This window comes from Bufo gargarizans, chromosome 1, assembly GCF_014858855.1.
Source record: "Bufo gargarizans isolate SCDJY-AF-19 chromosome 1, ASM1485885v1, whole genome shotgun sequence".
Taxonomy (NCBI): domain Eukaryota; kingdom Metazoa; phylum Chordata; class Amphibia; order Anura; family Bufonidae; genus Bufo; species Bufo gargarizans.
In genome coordinates this window covers 365,194,762-365,216,917 of record NC_058080.1, presented here as the reverse complement: position 1 = coordinate 365,216,917, position 22,156 = coordinate 365,194,762, and the positions used below count along the sequence as shown (strand labels likewise).

General features: G+C 41.2%; 1 protein-coding gene across 1 annotated transcript in view; it reads left to right on the top strand.

Annotated features, from left to right (window-relative positions):
- The first annotated feature begins 290 nt into the window (after positions 1 to 290).
- Positions 291 to 22,156, top strand: part of GRIN3B (glutamate ionotropic receptor NMDA type subunit 3B) — a 112,272-nt gene continuing 90,406 nt past the window's right edge. Inside the window, exon 1 of the mRNA XM_044279039.1 lies at positions 291 to 716. Within this exon, the coding sequence (XP_044134974.1) occupies positions 291 to 716 (426 nt within the window). The remainder of the gene's footprint in view (positions 717 to 22,156) is intronic.

Genomic DNA, 22,156 nt, shown 5'->3' with positions numbered 1-22,156 from the left:
TCTCATCGCTCTATATTGACATTTTGCCCTCTTTCTTCATACACCACAACATTTTACCTGTGTAGATGATGACCACCTCTATCCTTGTACATTCTCTTTGATCTGCTTTATCCTGCACTTTATTCTTCCTCATCACTGTTTTCTGCCTTCTCTCACCATCTCCCTGTTGCCGGTTTGGTTTCTTCATTCAGTATCTCAGCTTCCTCACCTTTAAATCATTCTCCACATTTCTACATCTGTCGTTTCTTCATCCACTTTTCCTTGTCCCCTCCTCTTTTGGCTTTACCTCCATGGATATTCTGCACTGGTTTTGTGTATACCTTAGTGTATTCTGCAGCTTGGTGCCTTGCTTCGGTCACCCACAGCCATGTCGTATTCTTGCCCGTATTGGGCACACAGTTCGTCTTGGTGCCCTCTTACCCTTGGCTGGACACTCACAGACCAGAATCCAGAATGTTCTGTCCCGAATCAGTCGCAGCAGTTTGCTCCCATACAATCTGAGTTTGGAGGTGGTTTCGGGCGCACCAAGGGAGAGGGATCCTGTCTCATTGGCACAATGGTTATGCCAGGTAATAGTTGCCCAAGGAGTGGCTGCAGTGCTGGCATTCCCTCAGTCACAGGAGGAGCTGCTACAATTGGAATTTCTGTCAAGTTTTTTGGAGATACCATTTCTCAGTATTCTGGAGCAGGAGCAGATCATGCCACTGACCACTAAGGTAACTCCATAAAACCATTTGTCAAACCACACACATTTATCAGAGCATGACACAAGAAAGTTAATAATGAGTTGTATGCAAAATTTTAAATATTAGGGTCCACTAAATATTTCCACCAAACTTTAAGGTCTCTTAAGTTCCAAGATCCTAATACATCTAACTAAACATTATGTATATCAAAAAGTCCTTCACTCCAGTCATTCATCTGACAGTTATCACAACACATAATTATTCAATGTTTCTTATTAAGTTCATTTCTAGGTCTCCTTCTCCTCAGTGTCAATTATGAATAGATTCCTGTCTGTCCCATACCCTGTTCATTGGACAATCAGTCAACTCCAGCCAATCCTAGTGGATCATTAGTCATACTAAGTGTTATGTATGTGTAGTCAATGGTCACGTGTCATTTTAGCTAACATTTATATTGTGTACACATGGATTTTCTCATTTATATCTTTATCCGTTATCACATGGTGACACTTGTATTTATATGTGTTGCACACCACTTCTTGCTAATGTAAGGCTACTTTCACATCTGCGTTTTCAATTCCGCTATTGAGATCAGTCATAGGATCTCAATAGCGGAAGAAAACGCTTAATTTTTTTCCCCATTCATTGTCAATCGGGACAAAACTGAACAAAACGGAATGCACCAAAATGCATTCCATTCCGTTTGGTTGTGTCCCCATCGCGCTCCATGACGGATCCGCAAAAATGCTAATGTGAAAGTAGCCTAATTCATATAATCGTAAGACATGAATTTGTTAGATGCCGTTCAGTTCTGCTATGTATAAAAGTCAACAACACAAACGGGGTCATTTACGATCAGAAATACGTCTATTTTAGGCCTATTTCTGGTGCAGATTGTAGCCAAAGATTATTTGCGCCGCAATCTGGAACTTTTTCCCACTCACACCAGATCTAAAAAATTGGGCGTTATGTTTCTGTTAACACAGTGAGTTTATGAAATATCTTCATTTACTATTGTTAAGACAAATAGGTTGTAAGCTTTTTCATATACAAATGGAAAGCGGTGACAGAGGGAGCATTTGCGGGGTGCCGATGTGTGTGAAGGATGGCTGGGGTCTGGTGTAGGCCCCAGACCAGCCTTGAGTCATTTCCAGCAGGCTGCACACTGATATTAAAATGCAATGCACTATAGGAATAATGCATTGCATTTTAAAATCAATCAGAATGCTGTCTGTTATAGTCCCCTATTCAATAAAAAAAAATCCCATAAAAAAATATGCTTTTTTTTCCATTGAAAATACTCTTTTCAATGAAAAAAATTGCAAAAAAAATAAATCTCACCCATATGTTTGGTATTGCAGTGTCCATGACGACCCGGACTACATAAATATCACGTAAATTATCCCCTACGGTGAACGCCGTAAAAAAGTGAATAAATAAATAAAAATACAGAATTGCTAATTTATTCTTAGTTGCCACCGAAAAAACGTAATAATAAGCGATCAAAAAGTGACATTTACTTTAAAATGATACCAATGAAAAATACAAGTCGTCCCGCAAAAATCAAGCCCTCACACAACTCCATAGAAATAAAAATAAAAAGTTATGGGTCTTAGGAAGCAGCAATTCAAAAAAAAAGTTGTTATTGCAGAAAAGTTGTAAAACGGAAAAAAACTATATGTATTTGGTATCACTGTAATCGTAGTGACCCAGAGAATAAATATATTATGTTATTTGTACCGAAAAATGAACTCCATAAAATGTATAACGTAAAAACGCTGTGGCAGTATTGCTATTTTTCCCATCTCCCTCCCAGAAAGAGCTAATAAAAGTTAATTAGAAAGTTATGTGGCGCCATTAAAAACTACAACTTGTCCCGCAAAAAACAAGCACTAATAAAGCTATATAGACGGAAAAATAAAAAAGTTATAGCTCTTGGAACGCAACGATTAAAAAAGGAAGAAAAACGCTTGGTCAGTAAGGTCCAAAACAGGCTGGGGTTAAGAGAAATTGTGCACTACAATTTCACTGGTAGTTATATGGACAGTAGGCCTACAGTATGCATGGAACATGGTCCACTTAAATGGGGCAATATTCTATGGTGGTAGATATACTTTAGCTTTAGGCTACTTTCACACTAGCGTTCATAGGTCCGTTCGTGAGCTCCGTTTGAAGGAGCTCACGAGCGGACCCGAACGCCTCCGTCCAGCCCTGATGCAGTCTGAATGGAGCGGATCCGCTCAGACTGCATCAGTCTGGCGGCGTTCAGCCTCCGCTCCGCTCGCCTCCGCATGGACAGGCGGACAGCTGAACGCTGCTTGCAGCGTTCAGCTGTCCGCCTGGCCGTGCGGAGGCGAGCGGATCCGTTCAGACTTACAATGTAAGTCAATAGGAACGGATCCGCTTGAAGATGTCACCATATGGCTCAATCTTCAAGCGGATCCATCCCCCATTGACTTTACATTGAAAGTCTGAACGGATCCGCTCAGGCTACTTTCACACTTAGAAAGATGCTAGGACCAAAACAAAACTGAATGTGGGCCATTTTCATGTTTTCTGCTTTAGTTTTTGCCCACTTGCTTATGCTTTTTTCCTCAAATTACAGTAAAATGTAAAAATATACAACAGAAATGAAGCATGTGGATGTTTTTTATATTGTATATAACTGTTGAGCAATTGCCGGTATCAGGAAATAAATCTTTCCCGTGCACATTCTCTTCACTGACTTAGGCTACTTTCACACTTGCGTTAGGTGCGGATCCGTCTGGTATCTGCACAGACGCATCCGCACCTATAATGCAAACGCTTGTATCCATTCAGAACGGATCAGTTTGCATTACCACGAACAAACAAAAAAATTATCATTTTTTTGGTTCATGATAATGCAAACGGATCCGTTTTTGACTTACATTAAAAGTCAACGGGAGGCGAATCCGTTTTCAATTGCACCATATTGTGTCAGTGAAAACGGATCCATCCCCATTGACTTATATTGTAAGTCAGGATGAATCCGTTTGGCTCCGCATCGTCAGACGGACATCAAAACGCTGCAAGAGCGGAATGCATTCAGAAAGGATCCTTATCCATTCAGAATGCATTGGGGCTAAACTGATCCGTTTTGGGCCGCTTGTGAGAGCACTGAAACGGATCTGACAAGCGGACCCAGAAACGCCAGTGTGAAAGTAGCCTTAGCTATGTCCTGTTGGTATATGTGTCAATCTTAATGTCAAAAAGATCCAGTAGCTTCAGTATTGAAATGTAGACACATCTGAGTGAACTACAGCCTTGCTAAAACTAGCTTCACACGACAATTAGGAATTATGTTAAGCAGGAGTGTCTGAAATGGTCGGCTTAACATATGATCAAAATGTATGCCTATACATTGCATATATCTGCCAATAAATTTCCACCTCAAAAAAACTTTATTTTAGAAACAGTTAAAGTGAGAAAAAGTATTTGAGTACAGATTTAAATACAGTTGAGGCAACCTTACATGCGCATGAGCAGGAAAAGCATTTTCCTTTGGCACATGTCTCAATAAGGGCTCATTCACACTACCATGGTCTGGTTCCGCATTCCGTGTGCTATCCACATCTGTTGCTCCGTTCCGTGGCCCCGCAAAAATTATAAGTCATGTCCTATTCTTGTCAGTTTTGCAGACAAGAATAGGCATTTCTATAAAGGGCCGTCCGTTCCGTTCCGCATATTATGGAAGGCACACGGCGGCATCCGTGTTTTGCGGATCTGCAATTTGCTGACCACAAAACATAGCACGGTCGTGTGAACAAGCCATAAGAAAGTGAGTATATTAGACATATACCAGGATAATTTCTGCCATATAAACCTGAGTGTTCACACCAAACAGAAGTGGGACATAGCTTTAGTTCTTTTCTAGGTTTAGGCATGCACCCATTAAATTGCCTCAATAACATACTGCATTTCCATGCTGGATACATATGTTTTAATTATACATTATAAATGTATAAACATGTATTTTTGCTTATTTTAGCTATAGTGGGTTCTAGAGCAATGGGAACATTTTTTCTGTAAGCATGCCTTTGATTTTAAATAGAACTTTAAAGGGAGTCTGTCACCCAAGACAAACCAAGAGCATAGTTACATAGGAAAGTTGGTTTCCCCTTCCCGATCCGAGGTTCCATTCCTGAAATATGAGCATTTTTTGTGATATGCAAATTAGGTGTTTGGTGCAACAAGGATGCATCAAAGCTCCGCTCCTTCAATTGCCCATCCCCTTCCTCCCTGTTTGATTGACGGAGCCCAGTGTTCTCATGCATGTGCCATAATTTTGTGTATCAACGCATAGCCCTGATACTTGCTAGAGTGGAAATCTGCAGTTTTGTACTTGTGCCAATATCTGAAGCAGCACTGCATGGGCTAGGGAAACGCTGTATTCCATCTAACTGCCTGATTCTGTCAATCAATGCAGGGAGGGAGGGTCTGGGCACTGGAAGGAGCAGAGTTTTGGTGAGATGAGAGCAATGGTGATGTCTCGTTGCACCAAACAGCTCATTTCATATTATAAAAAACAGTCATCTCAGGAATGGAGCCACAGACCAGGAAGAGGAAAAAACATTTTATTCAGGTGACCTACAGCTATCTGTGCTCTTGGTTGGACAGGGAGATCTCTGGTGACAGACTCCCTTTTAATGCCCATTTCAGACGGCGTGTTATGGCTTTGTCCATTTTGTGGAACACAAACAGCGGATACACAAATCATGGGCACTGGCCATGTGTACAATTGACTTCAGTGGGTCTGCAATAAACAAGATGTGGCCAAAGGGCATTATCTTTTGTGGCACGGCTGCACATGGAAGCCATTTCTTGTGGTTCCAGGTCGGTGCGGCTGTGTACAATATAGGACATGTCCTATCTTTGTCCCAACATGAGTATCACAGACCCATTGAAGTTAATGGATCTTCACCACAATGCAGGTTGTACCCGGCCGGTACCTGTGTTTTGTGGATCTGTGGTTTGTAGTGTGCAAAACAGACATGGCCGTGACACAGTGGTGTGAATGAGGCCTAAGCAGTAGAGTGTGGATGGGGAATTCTGCACATTAGATGCTATATTAGGCATTGGATATTTGGATATTTAACCCCTTCCCGACTGCCATACAGCTATATACGTGCTGTAAAGCGCTTGGATTAAAGTTTCTGCAGTGGACCAGACCACAGGGGCAACACATGAGTTACGGTGGGCCGATGGAGGTAGTAGTTAATTTACTCACGGTTAGCAGAGCCTCCCTGGGTCGTCATGCAGCACTACAGCACTAAATCCTCTGGAGCACTCTCTATTGCAGGGAACACAAGCCAGATGTTGGTTGAGGTGCCCTTGATGGTATAGGTGTTTAAGGTGCTTTAGGGGCTGGGCCCCTATGTTCGTGACGCCAGCACCATAAGGTGCAAATGTTGAGAGTTGCAGAAAGGATGAGGAGTCAGTTGTAGTAAAACAGTTGAACATTTACTGAATCAATGGTTTCAGGACAGTTGGTAAAGTTCATCAATACAGCAAAAGCAATAATCCAGATGTTGGTTTAACTGTAATTCCTTATAACAAGTCTGGCAATTGTCAGTTGAGGAGTTCTCTAATGCTGTTACTTTACAGGCTAAGAATGGGTAAATTTGCACTAAGTCCACTTTCTAGCACTCAGGTGCTGAATATAGTGGTTTCCTTACTTCATATTGAGCAGTCCAATAAGGGTGTTCTCCCTTGTGGCAGGAAAACTCTCTGCTACATTATTTGATGCAGGATGCTCTCTTAAAATATTCAAGTCCACTATGTCTCAGAAGGCGTTTAGTGGAAAAGGACAATTCTGCGCACTAATTATCCAGTTGTGTCCAGGTACCTATAAGTTCCTCCCGGTCACTGGTGCTGGTGAAGTCCCTTGGCTAGACTCAGCTCTAATCTTCACTAGACTTGCTTTATATTCATACTTAGACTTACTGTTTTGTGCTGGGCTGCAGTAAACTCTTGGTTTGACTTCTCCAGGCTTGATCAGGGCCCAGAGGAAAGAAAGACAGCTACATCTTGGACTCAGCCTGCTTTGCTCCTTCATACACTTCCTTCTCTCTCAACACAACTACTTCCTTCCACTTCCTTTTACTCTCTCCTAAGTCAGGAAACCCCTGGCTATATATATTATGTTGCGCCAGCACCACCTAGGGGCGAATAATTATAATGACAATGCCAGCCCGATATTAGGAAAATACAAGACATTTAATACATTAAATATATCAGTTAGCAGCAAAAGATTAAAGTGCCCACATATAGCACATAGTGGGACACTGCACTTCTGCCCCTGTACTGCCACTGTCAGGGACAGTGCAGAGTCCAGTAATGCCAGCAAGGGACCAATCAGAGTGGTCCCTTTGCCGGCGATCGATCCGATTGGTTAGTCTGTGCAGACTAACCAATCGGATTGCCGCAGTGTAAAAGTGCCGGTTTCAGGCTCTGATCTGCACTCTGCAGATCAGAGCCTGAAATCAGGTACCATATCCTCCGTGCCCCCAATCTGTGCCGCCAATATGTGAGCCCCCTGCCCCAATCTGTGCCCCCTTCTGTGCGCCCTGCCTCCAGCTTTGCCGGCTGTGCACTGTGTATGTGCCTGCCTGCCCCCATCATGGCATCTGCCTCCATGCATTTCCACTGCGATCTGAGTCCCCTGCCCATCTGTGTCCCCTCCCCAGTCCTCATCTGTGCCCCCTTGTGCGGCGCCCCTGCTGTATCTGATGGCGGCGGATCTGTTCCTGAGCCGCCACCATCAGCAGCAAGTGTCAGCTGTATGCTGACACTCTGCTGTAACCCCTTAGATGGTGCTATCAGAGGCATCCAAGGGGTTAACAAAGGGAGGGGGCTCCCTCTCTCAACCATCGGGGCTGCCGCACTGTGATGGCAGTGGCCCGATGGTTGCCATGGCAACCGGACGCCTTGAAAAGGCGCCCAGTGTTGCCATCTATCAGTGTAAAACTGATAGTATTATACTTTGCAATACAAGAGAATTTCAAAGTATAGTACAGCCATCAGCCCCACTGGATCTTCAAGATCCAAGTGGGACTTGATAAAAAAAAAAAAAAAAAAAGTGTGAAGATTAAAAAAAAAGTAAAAAATAAATGTCATTTTTTTTTTAATTAAATAAAAAAAATCAAATAAATTGCCTTTTCCCACATCCGCTCATGTAAGAGATAAAAAAAAAAAAATAGACTACACATAATTGGTATTGCCGCGTCCGTAATGACCTTATCTATAAAATAGTGAAGAAAAGCAGATTGACAGCAGCATCTCCAGAAACGTAATTTATTCAAAGTGGGTCCATATGACACATGTGCAAAATTCGACAATAAAGTACAGCACTTTATTGGCGAATTTTGCACATGTGTCATATGGACCCACTTTGAATAAATTACGTTTCTGGAGATGCTGCTGTCAATCTCCTTTTCTTCACTATTCGGATGACCTAAAGTGGATCTGAGGTCGTGATGGGCTGATACATTCCGGTGTATGTCTTCACGGTAGTGAGTGCTGCTATGAACACTGTTATCACTGATCTATATAATGATCATGGTACCAATACTGCGTGGTGAACCCTTTAAAAAAAAAAAAAATAAACAATGGCAGAATTGCTGGTTTATTTGCTTCACCTACCAAAAATATTTAATAAAAAGTGATCACAAAAATCATATGCATCTCAAAAATGATACCAATAAAAACTACAGCCCATACCGCTAAAAATAAGCCCTCATTCAACTATGTTGACGGAAAAATAAAAAAAGTTATGGGTTTTAGATTTTGGTGATACAAAAAAAAAAGTTTGATAAAAAGTGATTTTATGATTTAAAAGTGGTAGAAAATGAAAAAAAAAACTATACAGTTTTGGTGTTGCCATAACCGTATCATCCCACAGAATAAAAATGATATCAAATAAAAAAATTAAAAAACACTGACAGAAATGCAATTTTTGCCCACTTCACCTTCAAAAAAAAAATAAAAAAAAAATAAATAAAAAGTATAAAAAGCACTTAAAAAGCCATATAAACCCCAGAATTGTACCAATAAAAATTACAGCCCATTCTGCAAAAAAAGAAGCTCTCACGCATCTACATTGATGGAAAAATTTAAAAGCTATGGGTCTTCGATTTGGTGATGCAAAAAAAAAAGGTTTACTAAAAAGTGATTTTATGATATAAAACAATATAAATTTGGTATCGCCAGAACCGTATCAACCCACAGAATACAACCACCTTATCAAATATACCACATGGAGAACCCCATAAAAAATAAAAATAAAAAAACACTGACAGAATTGCAATGTTAGCCACTTCACCTCATAAAAAATGAAATAAAAAGTGATCAAAAGGTGATATGTACTCAAAAATAGCACCAGTAAAACATAAAGGTCACCCTGTAAAAAATGAGCCCCCACACAGCTCAGTCAACAAAAAAATAAAAAATGTTATGGTCCTTCAAATCTATTTCAGCAAATTTCAACTTAGAAAATGCAGATGCCGCTCCTTTCCTTTTGAATTCTGCCTCTGCTCATACAGCAGTTTACAACCACATATAGGGTGTTGTCGTATTCAGGAGAAGATTGGTAACAAATTATGGGGTGCATTTTCTCCTCTTATCCCTTGTTAAAGTGAAACATTTGGGCTTTTTTGTGAATTTTTCGTGTAAAAATATTACACCAAAATATTATGAAACGTCTGAGGTAAAAGTTGTCAGTAAACCCCTCAATGAGTTATTTAAGGGTTATAGTTTCCAAAATAGAGTCACTTTTGGAAAGTTTTACTAGTGTTTCTTCAAATATGACACAACATTTAAAAGTTATTCCAGCAAATCTTCTCTTTAAAAACCATATGTTGCTCCTTTTCTTCTGAACCCTGCTGTGTGCCCATACAGCTGTTTACGAACATAAATGGGGTGTTTATGTAAATTGCAGAATCATGGTGATAAATATTAAGGTTCATTTTGCTGTTAACCCTTGCTTGTGTTATTAAAATAAAAAATCTGCATAAAAACTAAAAAATTTAAATTTCACCTCCATTTTCCTTTAATTCTTGTGGGACACCTAAAGGGTTAACATAGTTTGTAAAATCAGCTTTAAGTAATTTGAGGGGTGTAGTTTCTAAAATGAGGTCATTTATGGGTGGTGTCTATTATTTAAGTACCTCAAAGTGACTTCAGAACTGAATTGGTCCTTGAAAAAGTTGGTTTTGAAAATGTTATAGAAAAGTTGAAAAATTGCTTCTTAAATTCTAAGCCTTCTAACGTCCTAAAAAAATAAAATGTGATTTTCAAAATGATGCCAACATAAAGTAGACATAAAGGGAATATTAAGTAAAAACTATCTAATGAAGTATCGCTATCTGACTTTAATGCATACAAATTCAAATTTAGAAAATTATATTTTTTTCCAAATTTTCTGTACATTTTTAATGTTTTATAATATAAAGGTAAAACTTATTGGCCCAAATTTACCCCTAACACTAAGTACGAGAGATTTGCAAAATTAAGCCTGGTCACAAAGGTGAAAAATGGCTTGGTCTTGAAAGGGTTAAGAGCCATCAGCATAAGAAAGGAGCCAACAGAGCTAATCAATATTGCTAGAAAAACTGACTGTAAGAAATTCACCTAAGCACTTCCTACTAAATTAAAGTAATTTGAAAAGTGGCAGAACACTGTTGATATTATAAATCCATTTCAATAATGTTGGATCCATATTAGTTCAATCTACTTTACAAATATAATAAAGTGGCGTAGTTTAAGACCAAGATGGACAGGAGCAAAATGGGAAATCCTGTAGGCAGTTATTCACTTTCCAAAATGATCATATGTTGGGCTGCAATTCTCCGTTAATATACCAAGAGCTATCTGAAACCTTTCATTGCATGGAAAAAAACTGGCCCAAATAGCCCACAGCGGGTCACTTATTAAACTGGTGTAACGTAGAAGTGGTTTAGTTGCCCATAGCAACCAATCAGATTCCACTTTTCATTTTGGCCAGTTCCTTTAGAAAATGAAAGGTGGAATCTGATTAGTTGCTATGGGCAACTAAGCCAGTTCTACTTTACACCAGTTTGATAAATGACCCCAACCCTGCCTATGGGCACACAGTAGCCCTGAATGTAGTACGGCACTAAGGGTACCAGAAACCAATACTGCTTAAAGTGGTATTCCGGTTGTTTCAAGTTATTCTCTATTCATAGAAATTAATGGAGCGGTCATGCGCATGCCTGACAGGCCACTCCATTCATTTCAGGGGGTACGGTGCCCCCTTTCTCGTAATCGTGGGGTCCTAGCGGCAGGATCCCCACCGATCGAATAGTCTAATAACTTGTACAACCAGAATACCCCTTTAATTCATAAAGCTCTAGGGCCTCTAGGCCATCAATCCTGGCTCAGGCAGCTAACAGGGCCAAGCAACATTTGGAGAGTTCAAAATGTCTTCTTTTGGTCTGTCAATTAGGAACATACTAAAACCAAGCTGACACTATCCCCAATTGTTCTGGACATGCAGAGTCTAATGCAGCATACATTTACAGTCCTGGAAAACATTCTAGATGCTATTCCCACAACCTGAGCAATGCGACAGTGGATCAGTTATGTGGTTACAGGTCCAGTGCAACTGCAATCATACATGTCAGGACACTGCTTTACAGGAAGACAAGAGAAGTCAGGAGTAATGAGAGACAACTAGATGCCTGTTTTTCAGTACTCAATCTGGGGTGAAGCAGCGAGGGGCAGTTAAGAATCGGGCATGAGGCCCATCATGCTTATAGAGCTTACAGAATTGACAGCACATGTTACACATAAAACTGCAAGCCTTCCTACATTTACTACATCACCCAGACACTTGACACCTAGTAGTGGAACCACTATAGCTGGATGTAGCCGTGATATATTTGGTGCTCTAGTGAGAGTCTATCCTAAGTTCTACATCATGGAGCATCACAAACTAATATATTTACAGGGGTTAATTTACAAATTAAAATTAGAAAGAAAAAACGGTTATAGGATAAGAGATACTAACTTAAAGTGTTTGTCCGGGTTAAGAGCTGAACCCGGACATATCACCTTCTTCACCCAGGCAGCCCCATTGAGATGAGCATCGGGCATTTCATGCTCCAATGCTCTCTCCTGCCCTGTGCTGAATCGCGAAGGGCAAGGGATTTTTCTGCAGATCCAGTACCTGGTCTCTGCTAGGCGGAGGCTTCTGCCTAGCAGTGTTCTCGATGACATCAACAGCACTAATGGGCAGGCTTGAGTGCTGCCCTAGCCTGTAAAACTGCTAGGGCAGTGCTAATTAAGCCCACCCATTAGTGCCAGTGACATCACCAGCAACACTGCTAGGCGGAAGCCTCCATCCAACAATATAAAAATGTAAACAAAAAAGCCCTTTCCCTGCGCGATACAGCTCAGGGCAAGAGAGAGGATGCTCATCTCAGAGGGGCTGCCTGGATGAAAGAGGGGATATTTACAGGTTTAACTCTGAACCCGGACAACCCCTTTAAGCTTATATTACACTGGCAGATCACACAGCTGATTGTCAGGAGGGAAGCAATACTTTACACGCAGCGATCTCCTCCTCAGTGTAGGGAGTGATCATTATACCTTCGCTTGTCCCCATACTGATTCATTGTTTGCCGGCAGCAGAACATGATTAGACACCACGATCTGCCACCAGCAAATGATGATTTTTAAGCCAGTTGAAAGATTCCAATTACCGGATGAACGGTGTTTGCTTGTTTATCAGGTTATCGGTGGCAGTATTAGGGCCGCTTCACACGAGCGGATGCCGTGCGTGGCATCCGCTCCGTGAAAGAGTGCCAAGACCCGCTGCAGACTGCAGAGGCACGGAGCGGTAACATGACTGTTAATGCTCCGTGCCTCTCTGTGATCTCTTTACTACGAAATCACAGTTGTCACTGTGATTTCGTAGTAAAGAGATCACAGAGAGGCACGGAGCATTAACAGTCATGTTACCGCTCCGTGCCTCTGCAGTCTGCAGCGGGTCTTGGCACTCTTTCACGGAGCGGATGCCACGCACGGCATCCGCTCGTGTGAAGCGGCCCTTATACTGCCAGATCACCACAAACGAGTGTTCATACAAATGCTTGTTAGCGATGATCTGCAAGATTATTTGCCAGTGTAATATAAGCTTTAATGGTGTGGTGCAGACTATTTTATATAAATTAATTAAGGAATTATATTTTCATAGATAAGCATTTCTGACAAGTATTTCAGGATTTGGAACAAGTGCAAGGAACCGTACACCTAAATGGGTATTATTGCTTCAATAAATAATGCATGTTAATGTATAAGAAGCTACACCATTTTCCTGTGTACTGTAGGTATCAATTCCTCACAATTTAGAAAATATCTGTTTAAAATAATAAATTAGGGATCTTTATTATTTATTTCCAGGAGATAAATAACTGTCCTGGTAAAGGAATGGGCATACAGGAGATCAGTGCTGGAAATGATCTATTACAAAGCAATGAGCTGTCTTGTAGTGTTGAGTGCGAATATTCGTATTACGAATTTTTAACACAAATATCGGCACTTCAAGAATTCGCGAACATTTAGAATATAGTGCTATATATTCGTAATGATGAATATTCTTTTTTTTTCTTAACACAGTACACATGAGGTTATCATTCCTCCCTTCTTCTAGCTTGTGGGCCAATGAGAAGGCTTTGTCACAGCTTAGCAACATCCCTAGCAACCAATAGAAAAGTTGCCTACCCCTTAGTATATGAGAACCTCCCCGGCAGCCATTTTCTAAAGTTTATTACAGTTATGAAAGAGACAGCAGTGTCATTGCTGTGCTCTGTACATTGTTGTATTACATTAGACAGGTAACATATATATATATTTCAGATAGTTAGGGGGAGATAGTCAGTGTAGGTTAGATTGATCTATAGTGTAGCTGATAGGTTCTGCTGTCCATACATACATGCTACAGACATAGGGGGTCATTTATCAAACTGGTATACAGTAGAACTGGCTTAGTTGCCCATAGTAACCAATCAGATTCTACCTTTCATTTTGGATAGTTCCTTTGAAAAATGAATGGAGAAATCTGATTGGTTGCTATGTGCAACTAAGCTAGTTCTACTTTACACCAGTTTGATGAATGACCCCCATAGTGCTATGATGTCACAAGTTGCACGTATTACGAAAAAACTATGCGCATAATTAATTGCCGAAAATTCGCGCAAATATATTGGAGCACTCTATCTGCATATAAAGCTATTGTAATTTTCTGCCGTGCCAACCATTTTCTCCAGTCTCAGGAAACTTCTAGCAGCTTGAAAAATATAGCAACAGTGACCCACGCCTGTATTTCCCGTGCATTATGTGAATATTACATTGCCGATTCTTGCAATCAAGAATATAATCTCGATATATGATGAATATTCTACAAAATATTTGTGAAATATTGCAAATTCGAATATTGCCCCTGCCGCTCACCCAGGGCGCACCATCCATGAGATGAATTGAGCCTCTCACTTCTGACATTGCTTTTCCAGTTCTGCAGCAGATGGCAATTTAGCATCCAGCCATGCACTTCTTTGTAGGGCACTGCGTACATATCTGTCTTTGGGAATTGTGTTACATTGTGGCAAAACTGTGACAAAACTTCAATGTACAATGATCTCTAGGCAGATGTCCTCCATAGAAGAGAACACACCTGTGGGAGGATATGTGTGTGTATGCTGACTGTAATCAGTATCTGTCCTTATGTGTGGTCCTATTTGTATGGAATTGTAAGTATGTGTCCTTATCCTGTATATTTGGATGCTGCACAGTATCACTGTTCCTACCCTGTATGCTGGGTGTAATAAGTATCAGTATCTACTGTACTTTCATTCTCTTTATATGGAAGCTGCAGAGCACCACTTCTCTTGTCCTGGTTACTGGATGTAATCCTCAGTATCTGCTCGTATTCTGTATATATGGACACTACACAGTACCACTTCTCTTGTCCTGTGTACCATGTGTAATCCTCAGTAGCACCACTGCGCTAGTCCTGAATGCTGGGTTGCAAATTTCAGAGTCTGCTCTTATTCTGCCTATTTAGATACCACACAGAACTTCTCCTGTCCTGTATACTGGGTGTAATTCTTAGTATTTGCTCTTATTGTGTATATATAGACACCGCACAGTACCAATTCTCTTTTCATGTGTACTGGGTGTAATTCTCAGAATCTATTCTGTATATATAGACACTGCACAGTATTACTTCTCCTGTCCTGTATACTGGGTGTAATTCTCAGTATCTATTCTGTATATATGGACACTGCATAGTACCACTTCTCTTGTCCTGTATACTAGGTGTAATTCTCAGTATCTGCTCTTATTCTGTATATATAGACACTGCATAGTACCACTTCTCTTGTCCTGTATACTGGGTGTAATTCTCAGTATCTGCTATTATTCTGTATATATGCACACTGCACAATACCATTTCTCTTGTCCTGTATACTGGGTGTAATTCTCAGTATCTGCTCTTATTCTGTATATATGCACACTGCACAGTACCACTTCTCCTGTCCTGTATACTGGGTGTAATTCTCAGTATCTGCTCTTATTCTGTATATTTGAACACTGCACAATACCATTTCTCTTGTCCTGTATACTGGGTGTAATTCTCAGTATCTGCTCTTATTCTGTATATATGCACACTGCACAGTACCACTTCTCCTGTCCTGTATACTGGGTGTAATTCTCAGTATCTGCTCTTATTCTGTATATTTGAACACTGCACAATACCACTTCTCCTGTCCTGTATACTGGGTGTAATTCTCAGTATCTGCTCTTAGTCTGTATATTTGAACACTGCACAATATAATTTCTCTTGTCCTGTATACTGGATGTCATTCTCAGTATCTGCTCTTATTCTGTATATAGAACACTGCACAGTACCTCTTCTCCTTTCCTATATACTGGGTGTAATTCAAACAATTTTTGAAATGTAATTCAATAAAGTCAGTTGTTCAAAGTCTAGTGTGCTTGACTGGACTCTGTCCAAGTTAATTTTTATGAAATTATTTTTTTAATAAATTGAATAAATTCAGTTAATCAGAGACAATTGTGCCTGGCGTATGGATACGGTTATTTTGTACTGGACTCTGTCCAACAATATACTGTACTTTTCGTGTTTAGACTGTGTGACCCCTGATTCTCTTTTGTGATAAGTATCTTATTAAAAATAAAATTACTGGGAAAAGTCAGGAAGGCAATAGAAGGGGTAATGTAGAACGATACATGCTATGTTTTCTGCCAGTGAGAATGTGGGTGGCTGTAGTACAAGCAGCAGCAGCACTGTCAGCACCAGTCATCCAGCCAGTAGCAGCAGGTCACAGTTATCCTTCACTTCTTGTGGTCAACTGTGTAATATTGTGGACTAGATGACTTACTCATCATCTCATTGATAACAAGATGATATTGATGTTACCTCTGACACCATGCCTTTGACTCAGTCAATGCATTCCTCCCTCTCCTCCACCATAACAGTTCATTTTAGGTGGATACAGGCATTTCTTTTCTGTCATCTGTCTTCACTAACTGCTCCAAGTGGGGCGCTCCTTTTTTCTAGGGGACAACACCCCAGGTGCTATGGAAGATATTCTAGATAGTATTCCTGTTGATAAGTAATAGTAACCAGTCAGCATTTAGACTGCCACATAGAAGAGGTTTCTGTGAATGAGGAGGACATGATGACTGAAATATATAGCTGTGGTGGTAGTAGTGGCACTTGTAGCCATGGTGATGCTCGTTGTGGTAGGGGCATTAGTAGCTGTGATGGTAGTGGCACTCGGGGTAAGTATAGAGGTGGGAATCATGAGGGGAGCCAGGAGCCTATGACATCACAATCTGAGAAAAGTGGTAGGGATGATGATGATGGATGATGATGATGATGGATGATGATGGATGATGATTGGCTCCAGGAACTGGATTGGGGTGATGGGGAGGTGATGACTGAAAGGACCAGAGCTGATGTTCTGCCAAAATATCCAAAAAACCTCCTGGGTTTGATCTGCTTCCATTGTGGTCATCTTGGTGATCCCACTGATGTTGTTTCTATAAGGTCAAAAAGCTGTCAGACCTGTGATGACTCCTTTCAGGTATATCCAATGTGGGAATTTTTCTCTAAATCGCTGGCCGACAAAACCATTGCAGTGCATCCATGAGCGCGGGCATCCATGTGGTTGAGAGAGGGGGAGCTCCCTCTCTCTTCATTCAAGCCGCTGCTGCTGCGATGGCAGCGGCCCAATGGTGTCCATGGGGACCGAGCGGCTTACAAAGGGTAAGCGGCTTACTCAGGGTCTGATCAGCCTTAGTGTAACTGTAATACAGACTATACAGTGCATTGCAATTGATGACTATTGCAATGCACTGTATAGCCATCAGGCCCACTGGATCTTCAAGATCCAAATGGGTTTTGATAAATTAAGAGAAAAGTGTAAAAAAAAAATATAAAAAATTATAAAAAAAAATTATAAAAATTCTAATAAAAATTAAACAAAAATTGGCTTTTCTCATATCCGTTCATTTATGTCATTAAAAAATGAAATAAATAAAACTACACATAATTGGTATTTCTGCATCCATATTGACCTGATCTATAAAAGTTTCATGTTACTAATCGCTGTAAAACATTATGTAGAAAACAATGACAGAATTGCTGTTTTTGTCACCTCACCTCCACAAAAAAATAAACAAGTGATCAGTCATATGTACCCGAAAATGTGAACAGTCATATGTACCCGAAAATGATACCATTAAAAACTACAGCCCGTCCCGCAAAAAACAAGCCCCACACAGCTACATAGTAACATAATAACATAGTACATAAGGCCGAAAAAAGACATTTGTCCATCCAATTTGGCCTGTCCTCCTGCAAGTTGATCCAGAGGAAGGCAAAAAAAAATAAAAAAAACTGTGAGGTAGAAGCCAATTTTCCCCACTTTAGGGGAATAAAAAATTCCTTCCCGACTCCAATCAGGCAATCAGAATAACTCCCTGGATCAACGACCCCTCTAGTAGCTATAGCCTGTAATATTATTACGCTCCAGAAATACATCCAGGCCCCTCTTGAATTCCTTTATTGTACTCACCATCACCACCTCCTCAGGCAGAGAGTTCCATAGTCTCACTGCTCTTACTGTAAAGAATCCTCTTCTATGTTTGTGTACAAGCCTTCTTTCCTCCAGACACAGGGGATGTCCCCTCGTCACAGTCACAGGGATAAATAGATGATGGGATAGATCTCTGTACTGACCCCTGATATATTTATAGATAGTAATTAGATCTCCCCTCAGTAGTCTTTTTTCTAAGGTGAATAACCATAATTTTGATAATCTTTCAGGGTACTGTAGTTGCCCCATTCCAGTTATTACTTTAGTTGCCCTCCTCTGGACCCTCTCCAGCTCTGCTATGTCTGCCTTGTTTACAGGAGCCCAGAAATGTACACAGTACTCCATGTGTGGTCTGACTAGCGATTTGTAAAGTGGTAGGATGGGCATTTATGTCCCTTTTGATGCAACCCATTATCTTATTGGCCTTGGCAGCAGCTGCCTGACACTGGTTTTTGCAGCTTAGTTTGCTGTTTATTAAAATTCCTACATCCTTTTCCATGTCAGTGTTACAAAGTGTTTTGCCATTTAGTATGTACGGGTGACTTGCATTATTTCTTCCCATGTGCATAACCTTACATTTGTCAGTGTTAAACCTCATCTGGCACTTATCTGCCCAAGCCTCCAATCTATCCAGATCCCTCTGTAGTAGTATACTGTCCTCTTCAGTGTTAATTACTTTACACAGTTTAGTGTCATCTGCGAAAATTGATACTTTACTATGCGAGCCTTCTACAAGATCATTAATAAATATATTGAAGAGAATAAGGCCCAATACTGACCCCTGAGGTACCCCACTAGTGACAGTGACCCAATCCGAGTGTGTACCGTTAATAACCACCCTCTGTTTTCTATCATTGAGCCAGTTACTTACTGTAACAATCCTACAGGCTCACCTGAGTCAGAGGACAGCTGGCTGGATGTAGGAGTGGAGCCCAGTGGCAAGGACCGCAGGCAGGTAGTAGGTGCAGGAAGTCTGGCAGAGCCGTAGTCGGTTGGCAGGCGGTGGGTCAGGGCAGGCGGCAGTAAGCGTGGTCAGACAATCCGGACCTTCTTTCCTCCAGACGCAGAGGATGGCCCCTCGTCACAGTCACAGTCCTGGGGATAAATAGATGATGGGATAGATCTCTGTACTGACCCCTGATATATTTATACATAGTAATTACATCTCCCCTCAGTTATTTTCAGGGGCTGCTGGCGGGGTTGGAGTCTGTGGTTGCTCCTTTAGTTCCGTGACGGCAATAGTTTTTCAGATCTTATTAGGACATTTGATGGCAAAATGACCCGGCTCCCCACAGTAGAGGCAGAGGTTTTCGGCCAACCGGCTTTCCTTCTCAACTGTGGATAGAGACCTACGTAGAGCGTCTACCTGCACAGGTTCAGTTGCTGACTGGGGGTCGCGCTGGGCGGTGGAGGAGAAGGAGTAAGTGGGTCTGTGGTCCAAGGACCAGAGTCTTTCTTTCTTCCTCTCGGAGAGTCTTTGATCTATCCGGATGCACAACTGAATGAAGTCATCCAGATCGTCCGGGGCCTCAACTCTGGCGAGTTCGTCCTTCATTAATTCGGACAGGCCTCGCCGGAATTGGCTCCTCTGTGCTGCTGGGTTCCAGGTGGTGTCCGTGACCCAACAGCGAAACTCGGCGGTGTATTCGGCGACAGAGCGTCTCCCTTGCCGCAGACCATGTAGACGCGCCTCGGCTGTCGCAGAGCGTATAGGGTCATCGGAGACCTGGCTCATGGCGGTGATGAAGTTGTTTAGGTTGTCCAGGAGCTGACTGTTAGTCTCCACGTATGGTGATGCCCATGCTAATGCTTCATCCGTCAGGAGATTGAGCATGAATAGCACCTTCTTTTTCTCGGTGGTGAAGGGGGCCGGGTACATCTGAAAATAGATGCAGCATTGGTTTAGAAACCCCCGATACTGGCGTCTGTCTCCGCCGAATCTTGATGGGAGTGGCATGCAGGTGTCTGCGGCCACGCCGCGAACGTCCAGGAGTTGCCTCTGTAATTCAATAATCTCCCTCTGTCGGCTTTGGACTATGCTTTGGAGCTGGGCAAATTTCTCCTGATACGTAGTACCAAATTCTTAAAGTTCGGTGACCTGCTTACGCAGAGTGGCCATTGCGGACTCCATAGTGTGGCTGATTATTCTGTAACAATCCTACAGGCTCACCTTAGTCAGAGGACAGCTGGCTGGATGTAGGAGTGGAGCCCAGTGGCAAGGACCACAGGCAGGTAGTAGGTGCAGGAAGTCTGGCAGAGGCGTAGTCGGTTGGCAGGCGGAGGGTCAGGGCAGGCGGCAGTAAGCATGGTCAGACAATCCGGATGGGCAACGGTGGTAGCAGTTCAATAGGTAAGGACAAGCAGAAGAATAGTCGGTAGTCAGTTCCTGGTCAGCAGTGGACTTACAGTAGTAGCAAGAGCAGCAGATAAGGAGAAGCTTGATCAAGGCTCAGGAGCTCAATAATCAGCAAGCTGGAGTGCAAGGGGCTGAACTTATATAGGGAAGTACCAGGTGTGGGGAATCAAGGGTGATGAGCAAGGCTTGGCAAGACGGAGGTTAAATAATAGGCTTCAGGGAGGAATGTCCTGAGAGGATGGTAGCCTAGTAAGCAGATCTACCGCCTGGGATGTGGCTGGTCATGGGTTTGAATCCCGACACTTACCCACATACAGATGTTTTTTCTACATTGGTGAAAAAATTAAAAAGCTATGTATATGATGATGCAAAATATAATTTATTTTACTATGCTGAAAAAGTAGTAAAGCATAAAAAAGGTATAAATTTGGTATCGCCATAACCGTATCAACCCACAGAATAAAATTATCATATCAAATTTACTGCAAGAGGAACCCCATAAAAAATTCAAAACAAAAAACACTGACACAATTGCCATTTTTACACAATTCATATCCACAATTTTTTTTTATAAAAAGTGATCAAAAAGACTTATGTACCCCAAAATGATACCAATAAAAACTACAACCTGTTCTGCAAAAAACAAGCCCCCACACAGCTAAATTGGTGAAAAATAAAAATGTTATGGCCCCTAAAAACAATTTCAGCAAATTAAATGTTAGAAAATCCCGATGCCACTCCTTCCCTTCTGAATGCTGCCGTGTCCCCAAATGGCAGTTTATGAACAGATATATGGTGTTGCCGTATTCAGGGAAAAATGCATAACAAATTGTGGGGTGCATTTTCTCCTGTTAACCCTTGTAAAAAAAAAAATTTAGGGGTAAAGCAACATTATATTGGAGATAAAAGTTAATTTTTCATTTGCGTTTCTAAATTCTATGAAACGCTTGTTGGGTCAAAGAATTCACTTCACCACTAGATTTATTCCTTGAGGGGTGTAGTTACCAAAATGGGGTCAATTTTGGGTGTTTTCTTTCTAGGGGTAGCTTAGGGTCTCTTCAAATGTGACATGGCACCTGAAAACCATTCCAGCAAAATCTGCCCTCCGTTAACAATATGTCACTCCTTCCCTTCAGAGCCCTGTCGTGCGCCCATACAGCAGGTTACAGCCACATATGGGGTGTTTCTGTAAATTGCAGAATCAGGGTAATAAATATTGAGGTTTAAAATTTCCCCTCCATTTTGCTTTAATTCTTGTGGAACACCTAAAGGGTTAACAAAATTTGTAAAATCAGTTTTGAATAACTTGAGTGGTGTATTTTCTAAAATGGGGTTATTTATGGGTGATTTCTATTAATTAAGTCCCACAAAGCAACTCAATAACCGAACTGGTCCTTTAAAAAAGTGGGTTTTGGCAATTTTCCCAAAATTTTTAAAACTTGCTTCTAAACTTCTAAGCCTTTTAACTTCCTGAAAAAATTAAATTACATTTACAAAATGATGCAAACATAAAATATACATACGGGGAATGTAAAGTGATACCGTAACTATTTTATGAAGTATTACTGTCTTAAAAGTGGAGAAATTCTCATTTTGAAAATAGAAATTTTTTCTACATTTCGTTTTTTTATGCATAAAGGTAAAACATAACTCAAATTCACCACTAATATGGAGTATGATGTGTCACGAGAAAACATTCTCAGAATGGCTTGGATAAGTAAAAGAGTTTCAAATAGACTGACACACATGTCAGATTTGAAAAATGGGGCTCCAGCATTTGGTCCAAACTGGCTGTCGCTCGAACAGGTTAAAGAGGCTGCTACCATCCATTAACCCATAACCAAGTAACCTTCTGTCACATTAATGTTACTAAGGGTACTTTCGGATCTGCAGCATGCAAAAATGCCATCTATCGGCTGGACAAAAACCATTGCATGCAACGTTTTTTGTCC